Source organism: Arvicanthis niloticus, chromosome 1, assembly GCF_011762505.2.
Source record: "Arvicanthis niloticus isolate mArvNil1 chromosome 1, mArvNil1.pat.X, whole genome shotgun sequence".
Taxonomy (NCBI): Eukaryota; Metazoa; Chordata; class Mammalia; order Rodentia; family Muridae; genus Arvicanthis; species Arvicanthis niloticus.
This window is the reverse complement of record NC_047658.1, coordinates 141,511,635-141,533,986: the sequence shown is the minus strand read 5'-3', so window position 1 is coordinate 141,533,986 and position 22,352 is coordinate 141,511,635. Positions and strand designations below refer to the sequence as shown.

Below are 22,352 nucleotides of genomic sequence, written 5' to 3'. Positions count from 1 at the left end.
CCCCCCCCCCCCCCCCCCCCCCCCCCCCCCCCCCCCCCCCCCCCCCCCCCCCCTCCCCCCCCCCCCCCCCCCCCCCCCCTCCCCCCCCCCCCCCCCCCCCCCCTCCCCCCCCCCCCCCTCCCACCCCCCGCCCGCCCCCCCCCGCCCCCCCCCCCCCCCCCTCCCCCCCGCCCCCCCCCCCCCCCGCCCACCCCTCCCCCTCCCCCTCCCCCGCCCCCCCCCCCTCCCCCCCCCCCCCCTCCCCCCCCCCCCCCCCCCCCCCCCCCCCCCCCCCTCCCCCCCCCCCTTCCCCTCTCCCCCCCCCCCCCCCACCCCCCCCCTATCCCCCTCCCCCCCACTCTCCCCCCCTCCCTCCCCCCCCTCCCCCCCCCCCCCCCTCCCCCCCCCTCCCCCCCCCCCCCCCCCCCCCCCCCCCCCCCCCCCCCCCCCCCCCCCCCCCCCCCTCCCCCCCCCCCCCCCCCCCCCTCCCCCCCCCCCCCCCCCCCCCCCCCCCCCCCCCCCCCCCCCCCCCCCCCCCCCCCCCTCCCCCCCCCCCCCCCCCCCCCCCCCCCCCCCCCCCCCCCCTCCCCCCCCCCCCCCCCCCCCTCCCCCTCCCCCCCCTCCCCCCCCCCCCCCCCCCCCCCCCCCCTCCCCCCCCCCCCCCCCCCCCCCCCCCCCCCCCCCCCCCCCCCCCCCCCCTCCCCCCCCCCCCCCCCCCCCCCCCCCCCCCCCCCCCCTCCCCCCCCCCTCCCCCCCCCCCCCCCCCCCCCTCCCCCCCCCCCCCCCCCCCCCCCCCCCCCCCCCCCCCCCCCCCCCCCCCCCCCCCTCCCCCCCCCCCCCCCCCCCCTCCCCCCCCCCCCCCCCCCCCCCCCCCCCCCCCCCCTCCCCTCTCCCCCCCCCTCTCTCTCTCTCTCTCTCTCTCTCACACACACACACACACACACACACACACACACACGAATCGATAATAAAATAAACCTTTTAGAAGTGTCAGTCCTATCTCAGTTTTACAAGTTTTTAAGCACCTTTAAGAGTTTGTTTTGTCTGTGTGCACAGGAGCCGTCTTTTTGTGCATTATCCAGCCATGCCTAAAGAGAGGCTCCTTGTAATGGCCGTTTTTCTCCTCTCTTGAGTTTATTCTCTTAGTGGTATCTGGTTTAGGAGGAACACATATATTATTGCCACAATGATGACAGTGTGTTAGGTTCCAGTTGTTTCCTGAGTTCTCATAAGCCTGTCCAGAGTTTTCTTCATCGGTCACATAGCATCCTTTGGGTCTCTTGAACCTCATCATAAAATGATTCATCTTGCTAATGTCTAGGTATTGGTGTCTGCTGCTTGGATAATCTATGGTTTGTACTCTGTATGGCTAGAACATGAATACATTCCCTGTCTTCCTTATGAGAGTGCTTCATAATTAGGTTTGTCTCAGTGAATTTTCCACAGAGTCACCTTTTTCCTTTTGCCATGGCCTTAGCATGTCTCACCTATTTACCGTCTATGTCTCCATTGAGAATATTGGAGAACATCCAGGTCATAGATTGAGGGACAACATGTAGATGCTGTTTTTGTTTCTTCCTGTTTGAACCCACCCAATACACTAAAGCTGTGTGCTCCCACAATTACACACTCTTAGTTAAGAATGTCTAAGTGAATCTGCAATTCTCTCTTCACCTCACCACACACCTGCCTCTTCTCAAGACACAGGAAGAGAAAGGGAAATCTGTGCTACTCAGAAATGTGGGCGATTTGCCACTCTTCACTTCATAAACCTCAGTCCTTTAACTCCCTGGGGTGGCAATTTCCCCATAACATGGTCCATACTTCTTTGTCTGCAGATACAACTATTCTAGACAGGACTTCTCTTCTCACTTATCTATATCTATGTGCTTCTTGGCTTAGCCCCAATGATGGAAAAGGACCATTGAGTGCAACATTTTTTAAAAAAGAAAGGGCAATTTATCATGAGTTATTCCAAAAATATTGCCTGTCCAACTGGACTACTTTATAAATCCTGAAAACAGAGTCAGAGAAAGAACGAAGCCAATTAGAGTTTACAGACAGTGCTCTCCCTACCGGGAGACTTACATAATTAGGAGGTAATTAATGCAGTGTTCTCATTTGGATCTGAAGTATCATCCAAAGAGGCTTATAGGTTTAGGGCTTGGTCCCCAGCCAGTAGTGCTTTTGAGAGTGATTGGTTCGTGGGCATTTTAACTTTACCAATAGCTTAATTTATTGATGTGCTCATAGCAGAATAAGTTCTTAGCAAGTAGAATCTACTAGGAGGAAGCATGCCACAGGGCAGTGTCTACTCTGTCTCTTTCTCTGTATTTCCTCTCTCTCTCTCTCTCTCTCTCTCTCTCTCTCTCTCTCTCTCTCTCTCCCTCTCTCTTTCTGCCTCTCCCTTCTCCCTCCTTTCCTGAACAGCACAAGATGAGCGATTTTGCGCTCACATACCCTTTGAGCCATATTGTTCTGCCTCACAGACTTAAAAGCAATGAAACTAGCCAACCATGAACTAAAACCACTGACCATCATCAACTTTTCCTCATTTAACTTGTTTTTCTCATTTTCCACAGAGACAAAAAGCTGACTTACCACAACTGGCCACTTGAAGTAGAGACTAGGTCTTAGTAATTTAATATCCTTTTCTATAAAGTTAGAAAAGGAAGTGATTCCAACAGGGTCATACCACCAAGTAGGGCCACTTGGACACAGTCATTACATTCATCTTGATTTCCTCTCTCATCAGTTTTCCATGATAACCTTTTGCCTCTATTATGGCTGCAAATTGTCTTATAGAGGAAGCAAACTGATAACAGGTAAGACACTGGGAATGGGAGATACTGCAGAAGGACAGCAATGGGAAGCGACTGTTCAGAGCGTCCAAACAGGAGACTCCAGGACCATGTTTCCTTTCAGCTGATGCATGAATTTGCACATTTCCAATAGATAAAAGAGGTCACTTTAGAAAACACTGAGGGTAACAGGAAAGCGATGCACCCTTCCCCACAGTGTAGTGCTTTACAGCAAAGATACTGAGTGTTAGCAACCGTTAGCAAGTGATTAAATTCTTTAAAGCACAAAGGGTAGTTTTAGAGAGACATTCTAAGGCAGCATTTCTGATTGAGAAAAACTGTTCTGATGCCAGAATAAGAATACAATTATGTTTTAGCGCTTGATGTAAAAGTACAATTAATTAGAGAGTTATTAGTAACTTAAGAGTTGCATGATGGTAGTGTTTTCTTTGCTTACAGTTTTAGACATACTGGTGACTCGGTAAAAGATTTCCCCAAGGTTTGGGTTTTTTTTTTTTTTTGGCAAATATCAGGTAGGTTAATCATTTACAAGTTAATGGGAAAGTCTCCAGGAAGCTTGCTTCGCCATGCTGAACCTGCACATTTCTTTGCAAAGATACGTCTATTAAAAAACACTTTGAGAGAAACTCAGATGTATTGATTTGTGAGCAAGCATAAACATAATTCTAACACTGGGGAATTAATGTCCCCTCTTCTCTTCCCTTGTCACGCTTTAGCATTGTGTGGACATCTTGTTGACAGAAATGCCTGTTGTAAATTTGAAATCCCCCAGGGCAGGTGTCCAGCTGTATTATCCAAAGCCTGCCATAGATAATTCATTACCATTCATGTTCAGATGCAATGTCAGCAACAGAGTATCTCTGAGGGGAAGCTTCTCCACTGTGTAAAGAGGACAATGATGCTCATGCCCAAGGATGGTGCCTCATGGGAGAAACAGTGAGGAACTATGTTGCCCCTGAATGCTCTCAGCTTTCCCTGGAGTCTTGGTGAGGACAGTGCTTGCACTGTGGCCGTCCAGGTTAACTTTGACTGACAGTAGACCTCCATTTATCCTGTTGTCACTACAGCAAGATGAGGAGTGTTGCTAAATGTAGTCAGATTTATACAACTGTGCTCCTGTTTCTAAAGATGTAGTTTTCTTTTAGTTAAGGTTGTGCCTCATTGTGTCAGTGTAAGAAAGGGAAGGGAGGAGGAAGAGACAGGCTTTGATGTTGGTGCTGGGAACCAAACCCTTGAAGTTTGCTTGTGTGCCTATGCCTTTAATGGTTGAAATATCTCTCCAGCCATGGATTTCTACAATTTTGTGTTTGGTTAGGGTTCTTTATGGGCAGACTTTTAAAAAAGTGAACTATATTACTACATATTAATTTTTCATAATGCTATATAGGTTTTATAAGAGAGTTTAATTCAAGTATATCATGTACTCACCCATTTTTTTTCCCTCTTCTCAACTTCTAGGCCACTTTTGGCCCCCCAGACAGTCTAACTTCTGCTTTCATGACATATATGCATATGCGATTTTTATGTGTCTGTAAAGTCTTTGATTCGCATACAAGAGAAAGTAAGCAGTATTTGTCTTTTGTAGTATCTTTATTGTATCCATTCATCTTCCGAGGGGTACCTGGGCTGGCTCCATTACTTGGCAATTTCAAACAGTGTACAATAAACATTTACGAGCAAGTTTCTCCACAGTTTGTTGACTTAGACTGTGTTGGCATACTCCCAAGAGTGGTACAGCTGGTTGGTATAGTAGTTTTGACTTTAGTTTTTGAGGACCCTCCATGCTGATTCTCAGAGTGGCTGGACTAATTTACATTCCCACCAACAGTATATATAGCTTAATTTCCTCTACATCTTCAGCAAGATTTATTGATGTTTTCTTAATGTGCCCATTCTGCCTGGGGCAAGACAAGAATCTTGATATAGTTTAAAGTTGCATTTTTCTGATGCAATTAAGAAAGTTGAATATCTCATCTTTTAAAGATTACTTGTTCACTCCATTAGCCTATATATTGATTGGATTGTTTGGATTGGAGGCCATTTTTTTTGTAATTTACATTCACACCTTATATTCATTTCTTGTCTCTAATTTATGTTAATTAACTTACATTTTATTGCTTGATTATGTTTTTTTGTTTTATTGTGGTAATTTTTAATTGTTTTTTTTAAATTATCAAATCGTAATTTTTACTTTTTAACACAGAGGTTATAAACACAAAAATGCGGGATGTGGGGAAGGGGATGACACAGGAGCATAGGTGTTCAGGGGGAGTACAGATATCTTTCAGAACAGGGTATCAGCTGGGTAAAGGTTCAAGGGACAGGTCACTATGACTCTGCCTTTGATTCACTTGTCCTTATCTAAGTTGGTACTATCTGCCAAGGTCTATGACTACTCAGGCTGGTAAATTTCCACAAAAGCTGCCTGTTTACAATAGCTTATAGCCATATATTTCAGTGTTCTTCCATAGAGACCCAAGACTTTGTGTTAGCAGGCATGTATGTCAGGCCTATTGCTAATTTTAGGCTTATGGCTGATTTTAGGCCTTCAGTGTATAAGCAGGGCTGCCCCTGACATCTCCTCCCTTCTCCAAGTATAGAAGGGCAGTGGCAAGTCTAATCTTGCCAAGGCGGGGATAGAGGCCTGACCTCCAGTAATTAAAGAGGACCTTGTAATGGCTTCAGTCTTCCTGTCATTGTTTAGTGAGGCATGAGGGACATACCCATCCAAATGTCTTTTTCCTGGAGAGGGGATACTTTTGACATCAACCCTTATGCAGTCAGGCTTGTCCCTCAGGAAACCCAGAAACATATTTTTAACTTTTATTTATATTCCTTTGCAGTGCTTAGCCTCGAAGCCTAAGCAAGAATTCAGATCACCAGTCAGAGGGGGTTCTGGGTGGCCCCTCTCTGTTTGGTCTAGGGGTGGGAGCCCCCTCTTTTAGGTTGGGTGGAGATGGGATTTGGGAACACCCTGGATAGAGTAACAACCTCATCTTGAGTCTCGTGGTCCTCCATAGCTAACTTATGATAATGTATCTGAATAAATTTTGCTATCAGATTATCTATCTGTTGTTTCCCAAAGTTAATCAGCCAGTTTAAAGCCCAGGGACCAAAAGAAATAAGCAAAAATAACCCAATGAATGGTCCCAAGATGGAAGGAAGTAGGGTTGACAACCATGGAAAGTTGAAAAACAATTCTTGTACCAGTTCTCATCTTTCTCTTTCTCTCTTTGTCTTTTCTCAAGACCTTCTCTGATCTTTTCACACTTTCTTTAACCATCCCTGTTTTGTCTATGTAAAAGCAAGATTCTTCTTTAAGGGCTGTACACAGTCTAGAGCTGTACACAGTCTTTTCTACTGTAAAAGAGTAAATCAAGTCCAATAAAGTCCTTTGCAAGTTTTGATCACTTTAGACAGCAAAACAAGGGATTTCTTCAGATTAGTGATGTCAATCTCTAGCTGTTTGATGTCCTTGTCAAAGGCTCATTGAAGGTCTGAGTAGTTAGTATAAGTCCAGAGGCCAGCATCAGGATTAGAACTCCTAACAGCAGACATCATGGGTGATTCATTTTTACCTGGAAAGGAAAAAGAAGGGAATTCTCAGGGAGATTTCTCTTCCCTGGATGCCAATTGTTATTCATATTATTTATAATTGGGCCTGGTTTTGTGGGGGTATCTATTTCATTAATGTTTTTGGTGGCCATTTATCTGTGCCTTCTGTGGTATCAAACAGGCATATCAATCCTCGGCCCCATATGAGAACTGGGTCCTGGCCATTCCATTTAAGGGTAAGAGGGTCCTTCCACATAGCTATGCCATAGTTTTTATTGGTCTCAGCAATGCCAGAGGCAGTCAGCAGCAGATTCACCATGAGCTTTCAGTTTTAGAAAGTTAAAAGTGAACAAGACATGATGGAGAGTATTTTTGGAAGACTCATTCTGGGGGTACAGTTTCCCCTCTTTTGTTTTAAAGCCAATTTTTCAGAGTTCTTGTAAAATCAGGGCTCCTTCCACCCTCCGAGAGTCATGAAGACACTATTTAAAGAAATATAAATCTTTATTAATAATCTCTTTTATCAAAGGACTATTATAAAACAGCCAACAATTAATCAATCTATATAATATATCGATTAGTGATAGCTTCTTTTACTTTTTTTGTAAAATTACTCCTCTTTTGTCAATTAATTGTTGAGGGAAATTAGGATTGGCATCTCTCTTGAGAATATTAAACAGAGACTTAAATTCTTTTGTGAAGAGCTTAAAATAAGATCTTAGCCAATTAGCATCTCCTGGAAACTTTTGAAAATAATTTGAAATAAGTAAACTATCTTTTTTTTTTCCAGACCCATTATCTGTTTTTTTTTTTTATTATTGGATATTTTACATATTTACCTTTCACTGTTATCTCCTCTTCCATTTTCCCCCCAAACCTCTTATCCCATACCCCTTCTTCCTATTTTTATGAGGGTGTGCTCCCATCATCCTCCCAATCCCGCCTCCCTGCTTTCACATTCTCCAACACTAGGGACCCAAACTTTCATGGACCATGGGTCTCTACTTCCACTGATCCCTAATAAGGCCACCCTCAATTACCTATACAGGTGGAGCCATGAGTCCCTCCCTTTGTGTTCTCAGGCTGGAGGTTTAGACCCTGGGAGCTCTGGTTGAGTATTTTGATACTCCTTCTAAGAAGGACCAAAGCACCTACACTTTGGTCTTCCTTCCTCCTCTTGAGTTTCATGTGGTCTATGCATTGGGTCTTAGGTATTGTGAGCTTTTGGGCTAATATCCACTTATCAGTGAGTACATATCATGTATGTTCTTTTGTGATTGGGTTACCTCACTCAGGATGATATTCTCGAGCTCCATCCATTTGCCGAAGAACTTCATAAACTAATTATTTTTAATAGCTGAGTAGTACTCCATTGTGTAAATGTACCACATTTTCTGTATCCATTCCTCTGTTGAAGGTCATGTTTTAAAAGTTCTTATATAATGTTATTGTCAGCCCCCTATGTAATGTATAACTAGCAAAACCATTCTGCCATTTTGTGAGCTGTCTCTTTACTTGATTATTTCCTGTACTCTAAGAACCATTTGAACCATATGGAACCCCATGCATCAACTCCTGGTTTTACTCCCTGCATTCTTGGAGTCCTTTGCAGAAAGTCTTTGCTATGTTTTTGTCTAGAACTGACCTTCCTGTATCCCGCTAATCATTTCAGCATTTCAGATCTTGTGTTAAGATCTTTGATCTATTTTGAATTATTTTCTTTTAGTTGTGCACGATGAGGGGACCTCCATTCACGTTTCTGAATGTGAGTGTCTAGCTTCCTTAGCTACTCTCATCCAGGAGTTAGTTTTTCCATGTATACTTTATACTTGTATCAAAAATTAGGTGGCTATAACTGCATGGATTTAATTCAGGGTGCTTTCTAATACTTCATTGATACACATGCCTGGTTTTTGGTGTGTGTGTGTGTGTGTGTGTGTTTTCCTAGTAGCTATTTATGTTGCTGTGGCCCTGAGGTGTAGCAGGAAATCAGATGCTGTGATACCTCTAACATTAGTCTTTGCTTATGATTGCTTTTACTGTTAAGGCTTTTCTACGCTCCCATATAAGTTCTGTGGTTTGTCCTCTCCTAGTTTTGTGAAGAATGTCATTGACAGTTTGGTAGGGATTGGATTGAACTTATAAATTGCTTTTGGCAGTTTGGCCATGTTCACTGTACTGTTTCTTTCATTCATGAGTATGAGAGGTCCTTCAGTCTCCCAGTACCTTCCATTTCCTTCTTTAGTGTTTTAAATTTTTTAATTGTGGAGATTATTCCCTTCCTTGCTTTAGGTTTATTCCAAGATAACTTTCAGGCAATTGTAAATAGGATTATCTCCCTAATTTCCTTAGCAGTGTTTTTGTTATCAGTGTATTAGAAAGGCTACTGTTTTTTTTTCTTTTAGATATTGATTTTCATATAATTTTGTAGCCTGCCATTATTTTTCTGAAAGTGTTTATGTGCTCTAAATTTTCTAAAGAGGTCTTTAGGGTCTCACATATAGAATCCTATTTCCTGCAAATCTGGGTGCTTTGACTTCCTGTTTATATCCTTTGATTTCCTTTTATATCCTTCTTATCTCCTTCCTTTTGTCTCATTGCTCTAGGTAAGATGTCAAACAATTAAAATTATTAAATAAAAGTGGCAAAAGTAGACAGTCTTTTGACTGTAAGTGGAATTCTTTGAGTCCCTGCACCACCTCACACATATAAGGTTAGCTGTAGGTTTGTATTTTGTATCCTTTATAGGTTGAAGTAAATTCCTTTCTTCAGGTATTTTGTCATAAAGAGATATTAAACTTTGTCAAAGGCCATTTCACCCTGTGATTTCTGTCTCTAAGTCTGTATGACACTTATTGATTTCTTTGTGTTGAGTCTTACCTTCATTCCCTAGAATGAAGCTATCTTGCTTGGTATGTAGGGGGGTTGACTTTTCAAATGTGATTGAATGACTTTTCAAATATGGTTGAGTGACTTTTCAAATTTGGTTGAGTGACTTTCAAATTTGGTTGAACTCAGTTTGCAAGTATTTTATTGAGAATTTTTTCATTCATATATATCAGAGATATAAGCTTATAACTTCCTTTTCATTCTGACCTTATATGGTTTTAATATCAAACTACCAAAATGCATTTGGTGGCATCTGTTCCCTTTCTATTTTATGAAATGATTTAGGAGCATGGCTAATACTCTAGAGATCAGACCGAACACACCTCTGAGTTTATCTTCACCTGTGAATTCATCTACACCTGTGCTTTTATAGTACAGAACACACCTGTGAATTCATCTACACCTGTGCTTTTATAAGTACTCCTATTGTTGTTCATAAATTATCTGCCTAAGTTGCTCATATTCTTTTGGTTTAATATTGGTAGGTCATATGTGCCTAGAAATATACTCATTTCGCTTAGTTCTTTTTTCCAACTTACTGAATATAGATTTTCAAACTATGTCCCAGTTTTTCTCTAAATTTTGTCGATGTCTGTTGTAAATATCTTTTGTATATTTCTTTCCTTTCTTCAAAAGGAAAAAGGGAAAAGGAAAAAAATTCACAAGGAAAAAGCTCACAATGTTTTAAATATAAAGTTTTGTGATGAGTTTCTGCCCATCCCATAGACTGTGGGCTAGAAAATTCTGAAATACATCATTGTAAACTCTCATGGCTTCTAGACTTTCTACTGGCAAATCTGCTGTACTTACAATGGGCTTGTTTTTTACATGGGCTATATTCTTCTTTCTTGTAGCTTTCAGCATTAATATTCTTTCTTCATTCTTCAACTAGTAAGCGCATATATATATATATATATATATATATATATATATATATATATGAAAGAAAAGAAACCGGGAAAGAGAGGTCTACAGGTTTGGCAAAGCTGGTTCACAACACACTAGGGATTAGGGAAATGCCAAGTGAAGGAAAGGAATGCAGTTGGGACAGGTACCATCTGCCTCCATAAGGAACTGAGTCGGGTACCATCTGCATCCATGCCCACTCACCTGAGAGCACATACCAGTCTGTTTCTATGCTATCTTTCTCTGACATTTGGGCTGGTGTCTGCTATCTTTTGATGTGATCAGTAGCTCTGTAGCATTTCACTTCCCTATAATGAGAGGGTGTGGCTAGGTAGGGCAGTAGGTGGTAATACTCAACAATTATACACTTAAAAAATTAAAGCCTGTGGGGACTGGAGATATATGTAGTGTAAGGCCCCTACGAATGGAGGACCTCACCCAAGCCTCGGGAATTCGAGGCCACCCATTAATTGCAAGACACCAAACTTGACGTAATCAGCAAGAGGCATATTTTAATCAGTATACTGAGGTCAAGACCTGTAGCCACGCAGGGGCAATGGGGTCTGACCTCGGAGCTTTGGAGACAGAGAGAATTTAAAGCCCAAAACCACAACTGGGGGGGGGACCACAACCCAGGGGGAGTAAGGGAGGGCTATTGGAGAGCACCTGTGGAAAGTCCCAGCCCATTATTCAGTTTGTGACAGGGTACAAGGAACAGGCTATTCTCTAAGAGCCTATACATAATCAGCCATCTATCTTGTGATCAGCCAAGTTCCTGGTATCCAGGGTGCATGGGCATGCTAACTTGAACTCTCAGCCCAAACCCTATTCAATCTATCTTATGGTCAGTTTTTAGTTCCTGGTACCCATAGCACTTGGTCACGCTGTCCTGAACTCCCAGCTCTGAACTCTTATTTTATTTATTTTGTCTTGTGGATAGCTAGTTTCTTAGAACACAGAGCGCAGAACAAGCTGATCTACACTCTTGACTCCATCTGTGGAAGGTTTAAAAATTTTTAGCTCTTTCAGTAGCACTTGCATAGCATACCCTGGGTTTGATACCCATATTACACACACACACACACACAAAAGAAACAAGAAAGAAAGAAAGAAAGAAAGAAAGAAAGAAAGAAAGAAATAAAGAAAGAAAAAAAGGAAAGGAAAAAAACAAAAGCATTGTAAATGCTACAGAAAGTCCAGCTACTCTGTCTCTATATTAATTAGGATTCGGTCTAAACTATTGGAACAGATACAATTCCAAGTACAGAAACCCAAGTATAGTGAAACATAGTTATTCTTTGTGTGGATTATGTGTGTCCAGAGCTGGAAAGCTGAGCACCCACAGTTGTTGCAGAACCCAAAATTCTGCCATGTGTCTCTGCTGTCAATGAGAGTGAGGTTAGCTCAGGTAGCTGAAGCTGCCTCATCGCATGTCTGGTTCCAGTGTGTTGAGCAGGGAATGAGGGCAGTCCTGAAGAGGATTCTTAGCCTTTGAAGTGGCACACACTGGCTGTGCTCATACACTTTCTACCTATATTCAACTCCTTCCACCCCTATTTTCAAGGAGAGACAGGCAAAGCAGCTAGTCATGGGCATAAATAAAATCTGAGAGGTTCTGTTACTTAAAAAATGAAAGCGAGGAGCTCGGGAGATGATTTATTGAGTGAGGTCTTGAGACTGGATCTCCAGTATCCACATAAAGATGAGTCTGTAGAGCTCTGGAGGATGAGGGGAGTCATAGTCAAGAGGCAGGGTCTGGGAGCTCACCAATCAGCTACTCTAGCTGAGAATGGTAAGTTCCCTTTGGCCTCCACACACACATGCACCTCTATACACACTTGCATACACTGAACACACACACACACACACACACACACACACACACACTTAAATAAAAAGAAATGAAATTCTAAAATGTTTTTCTAATTCTCATCAGATGTAAAGGCAGCACGAGGAGGGACGGTTGGATTAATTTGGGTTGCTGTTCCCTTTTCCATCATCATTGACTTTGATTTATTGAATTTCATCTAATAGCCAGCAATTAATTTGAAATGACCCTAAAGCATACGGATGTGTGGATTTCTATCCACATGTATCATAGACATATAGCCGAATACAGTGTTCACCCAATCTGAATAAAGAATTGAAGAAGAATTCAGAGTTTGAAAACTTCAAGTTGGCAATAATTAAAATTAATATTTAAAAATATAGATTATAATTTTTCATGCCTTTTGCACCACTATATTGTTTTTTAAACGTGACCTTAAGGTATTACTTTCAGTTTTTAAACTCTGAATTTCCAATAAATTATCTTTGAAAATTTTTATATAGAACATATTCTGTGAATGATTTAGGAAAACGTTAAAAGATAATACAGTTATTTCTGATAAGAAAGGTCCCATTGGTTGTATTGCTCTTTTTTTTTTTTTTCTGCCTTGTAGTACAGGTGTTTTGTGGAGACAGAACTGATATGGCAGAATATTTATGACTGTGATCTTTGCCCTGTGTCTGAATCCATATAAAAGTCCTAGACTGTGAAACAATGCCTAGCTTCATTCTTTGGTTTGGCAAAGGACTAAGACTCACTTCGGCAAGCACACACTGTATTCTCTTCCTTTCTTCTTTCCCTTCTCTTCAGCAGAGATGGTGCGTGCTTTCTGCAGCACAGGAAGGTCCAGGTAGAAAGAGCAAAGTTCCTGCTCTACATGAAAAATTATGTGGCCCTTTCAATATTTGAACAGCTATACAATGGCATCTGTACTTCTGTCATTTTTAATCTAATAGAAATAAATATAATAAGTTGACTTATAAATATATATTAGGTTATGCTATTTTTTTGTATCTGTCTTAAAATTTGAATTGCAGGTGTGTTGTGAAAACAATTTAAAGGGACTCACAAGCATTGCCTGAGCTACTGGTTTTTAAAGTTTATATTATAGCTGATGTTTATTTTTGGTTTCATATAAGCTACTATTACAGTTTTCTTGGCTTTTTATTCATTAAGAAATTTCTGAAGGAGTAAGTGGTGACTTCTCAATCCCTGATATTACTAATGGTCTTTACTATGATCCGGTATCCATAGTTATAACAATCATATTAATAGGAGAGTAATAATTTCTTATCAAGAGAGTAGCATGACAATTGAATAAGAACCTATTTTTGGTTTTGCTTTAGATGGGCAGTAACCCCTGCACCAGGTAGCATCCTGTACCACCTTTGAGTATCAACAGGAAGTTACTGGGTAGCAAACATTCAAGATCATAACTTATTGCTTCAGTAACTTGGAAAGAGAAGAAAACCAGAATTGAAACCATGACGAAGATAACTAGAGCCAGCTCGACATCCCCTCCAGATGGAGGCTGGGGCTGGATGATTGTGGCCGGCTGCTTTCTTGTCACCATCTGCACCCGGGCAGTCACCAGGTGAGTGGGTCTTTCTTCTTAACATGCTAAGGATGAGCTCATGTCATTCCTTGTGTGTGTTTGGCTGCTCGTGTATCTTTTCCTTTGCAAGTTATGATACGACAATGTTACAGAGTCCGAGATCTTACTCTCTTCCCTAGTATATTAGAGATATATGTTAGGACAGCTAGGAGCAAATTTAATCTAGACATGTATTCATGAATAGCTCTACAAAATGTGGAAGTGTGTGATATTTCCTTCTACTCTCCACAGTGCACATATTTTTAATATGAAACACATAAAATCATCCTAAATGAAATAACATGAGAATTGTCCTGATATTTTTATTAGAGGAGAAATTTTGTTCCTGTAATAGTTTCTATAAAGAAATCAGTTTTCTAGAGATTTTAAAGAATTGTTAAACGCAAGCCCAAAAAGATTAAGTTGGATAAGCCGAATTAGCTCTAGGGATATATAAGATGATCTTTATAAGTCTATTTTTATTATATATGATATATTAATGATAAGTCTTAATTAGTGTAAGTATTAATCATTAATATTTTATAGTAGAAATAATTGAATTTATGATTCATAATCCATAAATGAAAAAACACTATGGCAAGAGATTATAGTGTGCAATATGTTCTCAAGTTTACAGTATGAGAATAAGAAAAATATTCCCAAGACTGAAATATGGATATGAAGTTTATAATATGTTTGTGAAGACACATAATTGAAGTCAACCTTGTACAGCTTTAAAAATCTGTTTTCTCTCATAAGGAAGCAGTGGAACTTCGAGAAAGCCCTTGATTAAGTGTTGAGTCTGGAAAACATCAAAACTAGAATCTTGTGCTTTGCTTTGTACTTTGGCTGTGGTGGTGACAGTAGCTGGGTTTTAGGTTGAAGAAAAGCAACTGTACACGAACAGTGACTCTTCTGTTCTTACTTGCTCATTTGGTTTTCCTCCAGAGGCACAGTACTCAATATACTTAATGTCCAACTAGTCCACTCGTGTATATATGAGTTAATGCCTGTGATGTGCGTGTGATTGTTCTGCCCTCACTTTTGTACAAATGGAACTGACTTTCTCTTTTCTGGCAATGCATTCTGTACAGTACAAGAAAGTATTTGCACTAATAATTTATTTTATGATATCATAAACGAAGAAGGTATCATATCCAACATATACAGCGCAAGGTGTTTTATATTTGCCACAATAAAGGTTTGTTGATTATGTGTCCTGATATATTATGGGCTTTTTAAAAAAAAATAATTTGATGTTGATTCTGAATTTTCTTCGTTCTATATCCTGAGTCTCAAGAGACTGTAGAATTTAAAGGACCATTTTTTGTGTGCATGTGGCTTCTTATAAAAAGAAACTTCTTTCTATTCATTCCATAAGTGGAATGCTCCAGAAGTGGTCTCATTGCATTCTAAGGAGGGATTATGCTGTAGTGTTCTGAGTAGTTTAGTCTTCATGAAGAGCTTGTATTCTCACAAGGTTGTCCATTGTGCTCCTGGTTGCAATACTAAGACACTTCTGTCAATCACTCACGTGAGCCTTGTGATTTTGGTGAAGTGGGCATGCTTATCCCTGCCCAGTAGAGGGGCTAAGTGACTTATACCTATGACTACCAGGACAGAGATGAACAGTGACTTGATTTTTTTAATAATTTACTGCAATGCACACACTCATAATCTACAGACACTTAAAGTACACACGTACACACAGAGAGACACATACACACACACAGAATTCACTGTTGCCTTTTCTAGAATGTAACTAAACAAGTTCTTACCCTGTTGATCCCCATTCACACTTGTGGCTTATCTTCAGTATCATCAAGTGAAGCTGTAGTATTGGGCACAGACTTTTTAAATGCTTTGGTTAAGGGAAGCATTGTCTGAAGGCGGGCTACCTCCTGTCCAAAGAGCTGTCATGACAATGACAACACGTCATGGTGCCAAGGGGATGCATCTCTCTAAGCTTGTTTTTACAGAGGGCCTCTACCTTCTCTGTTGTATTGTTATTCAGCCATAGAAGATACCACACCAATTCCTGTACCAACAGGTCCACATGAGCACATGAGTGACTGTTTGTATGCATTCAATGAACTTTCTGGAACAACAAGAAGAGTTTGGAGTAGGAGTGTGTGTGTGTGTGTGTGTGTGTGTGTGTGTGTGCAAGAGAGAGAGAGAGAGAGAGAGAGAGAGAGAGAGAGAGAGAGAGAGAGGACCTACATCAGGAGTTTGGAAGACCATCAGTAAATGGATGTCTTGTCTTATTTGCTAGTATGTTGAGTCTATTGACTACCACCAAAGGCTGAAAGATTTTATCTTCTGTAGGTTGTATTTTTAAGTTTCTATTTTAATTCATTTAAAATCTGTACCATTGATGATTATCATGTATTCATCGAAGACATGACTCTGTGCTAGAGGCTTCCAAAACTTTAGATTGATTGGCTATCTTATGGTAGACTCATGCACAATTAACTGAGATACAAATAAAAATGCCTGTATTGACTGGAGTTATATTAAGTTTGGTGACCTTTGGTGACAGTCAAGGGATTCAGCACTGCCAAGTCACACATTTATGAGTGGTCTTCCAAGCTCATGATGTAGGTCATCAAAATGTTATATTAACTTTGGTCAATATGGAATTAAAATAAGATCGGCAGCAAGACAAATTCAGGCCTGGAGGTTCAGGGCTGAATTTCTACAGAAATCCTTAGAGTGAAGTCTTAAAGGATGGAAATAATTTGGCTTGGCAGAAATGAAGGAGGAAGATGTCTCAGCATCAGTGCCAGCCTTCTTCGCCACTCGATACTGCCAAGCATTCAGTCAGAAACCAAAAAAGAAGACCGTGGCTGGAAGTCAAGACAGAGCACTAGACAGAGGTCAACAGAAGAGGTCAAGACAAGAATACTTGAACAGAATAAGGGCAGATGAGAATGTGTCACAATGTAGCCAGCCCAGAAACTGAAATGTACACACCAAGAGGCAGCCAAGAGAACTGGATGTGAGAACAAGAGAAGCGAGCCAAGGCAACCTGCCTAACAGATAAACAGCATCTACCGGACAGCCATACCTTAACACAAAACATCTTGCATTCTGATGGTAAAACTCAAACAGGTTGAAAACATATAAAATATTTTTCTTCCGTACTTTTTGACTCAATTTCACTGCCTAAAATTAACCTCAGAAATGTTTTTTAAAGTTCAGTCCCAAGATTAAAAAAAATAAAAAAAGCCTCCTCAACCTTGAGTTAACCTAAATGTACATTCTTGTTATTTCCGTTAGCAGCTTTCAGCCTTTAGTGATAATTTCTCCTGAAACTGTTCTATGTCAACCAACAAGGTTCTACCTCATTGGAAAATAGTTGCTTAGAATTCTATTATGTGCTTGTGTCTACAATTATTTAATACATTTTTATTGATGGGATTTTATATGGTTTTCTGGTTTCTGCTTTTATAAAAAATGCTATAATTACAACTCAAGTCATTTAAACATTCTATGTCAGCTCTAGCCTTGCACTTTGAAAACATGTACATTTTAAAGTTCAACAGGCAATGAAAGCATTCATTATTATTCATTTGTGTCTTCTATTTATTACTATGCATTGATTATTTCTTTTAAGATATCTTTATCAAAATATATTATTAATTGAAGGATCATGTGTAAAGTGTAATTACATGAATTCCCGACATACATTAACAACTTGAGTGGTTAGTTTAGAAAATTTGATTTAAATACTCAAACAAAACAATATCCTAAGTTTGAGACTTGGTGTTGCCTAGATTTTCTGAGTTCAAATCAACTTAGTTGAAATAAATTTCTGGGGTTCTTTGGAGTTTTGTAGCTTTTTTGAACTCCTTTGAGAACAGTCGGGGTAAAAATAAAGTGATTGCTAACTTTACTGAGCATTTTCTTTGTGCTTGTTGGTATGCTTTCAGATAGTTTTTGTGACATCACTTCCGCCACATTAAAGGATTATGACAGTGATTTTAGCAAGTCTGACTTAGCATAGCCAGGACCGTGTCAGAGCAGTCAGTGGTGAGGTTGAGACAGAAAGCTCATTGACCTGTTGAATCAGATCATCTTTAAGAGAGCAGGTTTGGTTATAAGTGATGACGCTGGCTGTGTTCTGTCTGTACATTTTTTGTGAATGAGTCCTATCAGACCCCCAAAGTTGAAGCATACCTTGACATTCATCATTCTAACTTTTGTGAGTCTTGCTTACAAAAATGCTTGATTTATTGATGAAGAAAGTGAAACCCTGAGAGATCAAGAAGCTTCCTCAGTAACTGTTTCCATACGTATGAATCTGGAATGAGAGCTTTGCTTTCCTGACTCTTGTTATTGCAAGCATCCAGATCCATAAGTGTGCCTATTACAATTCAATTTACTTCAGATATCCGTGGATTTTAAATCTTACAACACAAACCTTCGTCATCTGGAAAGCTCTATGGTCAACTCTCCCCTTTTCTAAAGAGGTGAAATATGACCATATTATTTCTTTTCAATATATTATTTTTCATTTGTTACTTGGTCCTCATCCTGTTGAGTAACATAACCATCTTTCTGAACTTCATGACTGTTGAAATGCTCAGAAAGGTGGATAGTGGATGTGGTCATTGAACTTTTGACCTCTGGCTAAGGGTCTCACCTTTCCAGACATGAAAGCTCATATCTTTGATTTTCAGACCCATTACTGATATGACTAGTTAACTCAGTTCAGACACAGTCAACTTGCCTGTACCCATAGGGGCTCACAGAGACTGAATTGCCAACCAGAGAGCATGTGCAGGACTGACCTAGGCCCTCTACACATATGAAACAGTTCTGCAGCTGAGCCTTCATATGGGACTCCTACAGTGGGAGCAGGGGCTGTCTGACCACATTGCCTGCTTTTGGATCCCTTTCCCCTAACTGGGCTGCCTGTGTAACCTCAATAGAAGAAAATGTGCCTAATTTTATTACAATTTGATATGGCAAGGCTGGCTGATACCCACGGGAGGCCTCTTTTCTGAGGAGAAGGGGAGGGGAGATAAGAGGGGGAGTTGGATGGGAGATAAGAGAGAGGGACTGAGAAGAGAGGAGGGAGGGGAAGCTACAATCAGGATGTAAAATAAATAAATAAATAATTTAATTAATTTTAAAAAGGCAAAGCAAATTTTTCAAGAAATCACAAGAGACAGTACACTAAAATTACATTCCCCAGAACGATTTAGTGAAGAAGCTGGTTTATAATTTCAAAATATCTTTGATGACGCTTCTCCATCTTTTGCACTGATGGTGCTGATTCTTTCTGTCTGTTTGAATGCTTCACATCCCTGCTTCAGCTAGCCTCTGCACGTGCCCTCTGATGCCACTACCACCCTCTCTTCCTCCTCTCTCTCCAGTGGTGCCTTTCACTTCCTTACATTCCAAACAATTCTCTATCTCCCATTCCTTTCTCCTTCCTTCCTAATTTCCCTTCCTTCATTGTCTTCCTCCGTTGAGCAATATTTATAAGCATCCAATTCATAACAGATACTATACTAGATGCTTGGTATTTAGTGTGAATTAAGACAGATATGTCTTCTGCCGTTACAAAGCAACGTCTAGCAGACAATGCAAACAAGTTGAAAGGGAGTTGCCAGACCATAGATGAATGTGCAAGATGTAGAGAACACATATGAGAAATGTCGGTTCCTGTCTTGAGTAATTAACAAGCAGTCAAGGAAGATTTTCCTGGAGGTGTAGAATGGCTGACTGCCTGAGACTAAAAGAGGAGACTTAGAGGAGAGTCACAGAGAAAGCCGTAATGTCCAGACGTGCATAAAACGCAGGGACCATGTTGAAAGAGGTAGAAAGATGTTCAGTATGGCTGAAGAGAAACATCCAACAGTGTGAGCAGAAAGGAACACGGACAGCAAAGCCTCAGAAGTTAGGCTAAAATGTTTGAAATGCCAGGATCTGTTCTAGGAAGGCACTGTTTGCTGACTGCACTGAAGCCAGCCAAGTGTGAATTGAGAAGCATCAGTCAGGAGTTTTGGGCTACAGTTCAGGGGAAAGGTGCTGCCCTCAGTCAGTTATAAACAATGAGGGCAATGGTGATCCATGGAAGGGTTTGAATGCTCTGAAAAGGGGTTGGAAAACTCGATGATTAGATCACTTATCGGCAGTTGGGCTTGTTTTGGTTTCCAAGGCTTGTTGGCACTATCTGGAGCAGTGGAGGTGTTTCTAAGCTTCCTGCCACACAGGACAAATCTCACAAGGACTTACCCAGCCCCACAGTCAATAGTATTGTTCTGAGAATCCTGGGTGATGGATAACTCAACTCTGGGATATGTTAACTCACAACTCACTTTGATTGAAAGCAAAGTCGTTAGGAGAAAATGATAAGACATTTTAGCACCAGACAAGAAGTCTTTCAGATGATAAGGAACTTCATAAGATTTTTGTTATTGCTTTTAGTATATTGGTGTTTATTATTTTAATTAAAAAGTTTAAATTAGCCCTTTCCTGTTCGGTGATTGAGGTGGCATCACAGACGCCAGGTCTCTGGTTTGCATCGCGGACACTTCTACTGCAAAGATGATCAACGTACCTAAAACCTGAAGAATGTTCTGTAAGAAGTGTGGCAAGCATCCGCCTCACAAAGTGACCCAGTATAAGAAGGGCAAGGATTCCCTGTGTACCCAAGGATAGCGGTGCTATTATCACAAGCAGAGTGGCTACAATGGGTGAACAAAGCAAATTAAAAAAAAAAAAAAAAAAAAAAAAAAAAGACCTAAACCACAAAGATGTGCTCAGGTTTGAGTGCGCTGAGCCCACCTGCAGATCCAAGAGGATGCTGGCCATTAAGAGGTGCAAGCATTTTGAACTGAGAGGTGACAAGAGGAGAAAGGGCCAAGTGATCCAGCTCTAAAACTTGTATTGTTTGAGAAGAAAATACGGAAGCAGTAGAAAAATGACCTGTTAAAAAAGAAAGTTATTGTTAGTGATACAAAAAAGTTTAAATTAGCATACAAGATACTAAATATCATTATGGCATTTTTGAAAAATGTGTTTTAGTGATTCTTACCCCAATCTATTTCTCCCCACCCCTCTGCTATCCCTAGCTGCCCTTGTGAGATGGCCCCAGTCTCTTCCTCTTTTTGTGTTCCTATGTCCTTCTGCTTACCTTTCATCCTTTAATGGTACCTACTCGTTCCCTCTCTTGGTCTCCTTTTGAGTTTTTTAGACTCTACACACACTTACATGTGTATATAGATACATATGTGCAGACTAGGATCTGCATGTGAGGAAGCACTAGGCTTTTGTCTTTCTGAGTTTGAGTCACTTCGAACTCAGAAATTCCACTCTGTGTGTACATACTACATTTCCATCGTTCATTTCTCTGTTCCATTTCCTCGCTATTATGAGTAGAGCAGCTATAAACATGGTTGCGGAAGTGTCTCTGTGGTATGGGATGGAGTTTGGGGATATACGCTCTGGTATAGTATAGCTGGGTCAGATGATTTATGATTTAGTTCTATTTTAAATCTTTTGAAGAAACACCCTACTAATTTTCACAGTGCTTATACTAGTTTGTACTCCCACTAGCAGTGAACAAGGGTTCCTCTTTCTCCGCACCCTTGCTGACAATTGTCAGATTGTTGGCTAAAATGACATGATGTTGCAAAGCAGTTTTAATTTGCTTTTCCCTGATAACTAGGGATATCAACCATTTTAAAAAATACTTATTGGCCATTTGTGTTTCTTCATTTGAAAATTTTTCATCTCCTGGGTCCATTTGCTAGTTAACACTAGATTTTCTTTTCACTTATTTCTGCAGTTCTTTATAAACTCTGTGTATTAGCCCCCTGTCTACTGGAGAGCTGATAAGGATTTTTCTCCCACGTTATGGGTTGCTCTGCTGACAGCTTCTTTTGCAGATATTATCAGTGACTATTCTCGATATCAGTATCTTGGGAAGGAAGCAAGATTGACAGATGGGTCCTTACATTTTCATTGAAGGGTTCTTGCTTTTTTTGTTGCTCCAAATTAAAACTGGCTTCATGTTTTTAAGAAGTTGTAACATATTTTCATTCAAATTAAAGCCATACAGTTGTCTGGGTACTTTATATGCACTGTCTGTGCTGTTAAGGGTGACTGTATCACTTCAACCCTCCAGTCTCTGAAATGATTACAGACTTTGCATCAGATCTATTACAAGATGTCTGGATTCTCAAATCAATGGAGAGAGAAGGACTACTTTTCACATCCTTTTAACTGAAGCAGTTCTGCCAGCCTACAGTGTGGAGGAGCACAGGCATGTAGTGTGAACACAGAGATGTGCCCTCAACATGGCCTCAGCTGAACAGCACACATACTGAAGCACGCAACTGTAGCACCTGTAGGAAGCTGCCTGTCCTCCTGGGAGTGTTGTATCTGATGCTTGGTGGGGAGTGTGGGCTATTCTTTTGGACTCAGATGTGGATTCCTTATCTTATATCTCAGTTTGACCCCTCTCTTTGCCAATTCTGTGTTCTTTCCTTCCCTTCTCCAGGTGTTGACCTCTGCTTTATAACACAAATGCAAGATTTCACGAATGCCATTGCCTGAGGGTTGATTTTTTTAGCTCCCGATATCATATATCAAATAACTAAAGAGCCCAACACAAAATAAAAATGTTTTTTGTTTAAAAAAGGGGGAGGGAAAGGGGGAAAAGCATTGTCAAACCATAATGGGAAATTATTTTTCTTTCTTGGTGAGTCTATCTCAAGTTTTTATGGTGTTCCTTTGGCATTTAGTGCTATTTAATCAAGAAAAA

At 40.9% G+C, this 22,352-nt stretch overlaps 1 protein-coding gene and 1 pseudogene across 4 annotated transcripts in view; both read left to right on the top strand.

The window, feature by feature from the left end:
- Nucleotides 1–22,352, top strand: part of Slc16a12 (solute carrier family 16 member 12) — an 82,686-nt gene that overhangs the window by 46,275 nt on the left and 14,059 nt on the right. For all 4 annotated transcript variants that reach the window (XM_076919405.1, XM_076919421.1, XM_034487852.2 and 1 more), the window contains one exon: nucleotides 13,326–13,573. In XM_076919405.1, the coding sequence (XP_076775520.1) occupies nucleotides 13,464–13,573 (110 nt within the window). In that variant the 5' untranslated portion in view covers nucleotides 13,326–13,463. The remainder of the gene's footprint in view (nucleotides 1–13,325; nucleotides 13,574–22,352) is intronic.
- On the top strand, nucleotides 20,132–21,092 carry LOC117712925 (large ribosomal subunit protein eL42-like; annotated as a pseudogene).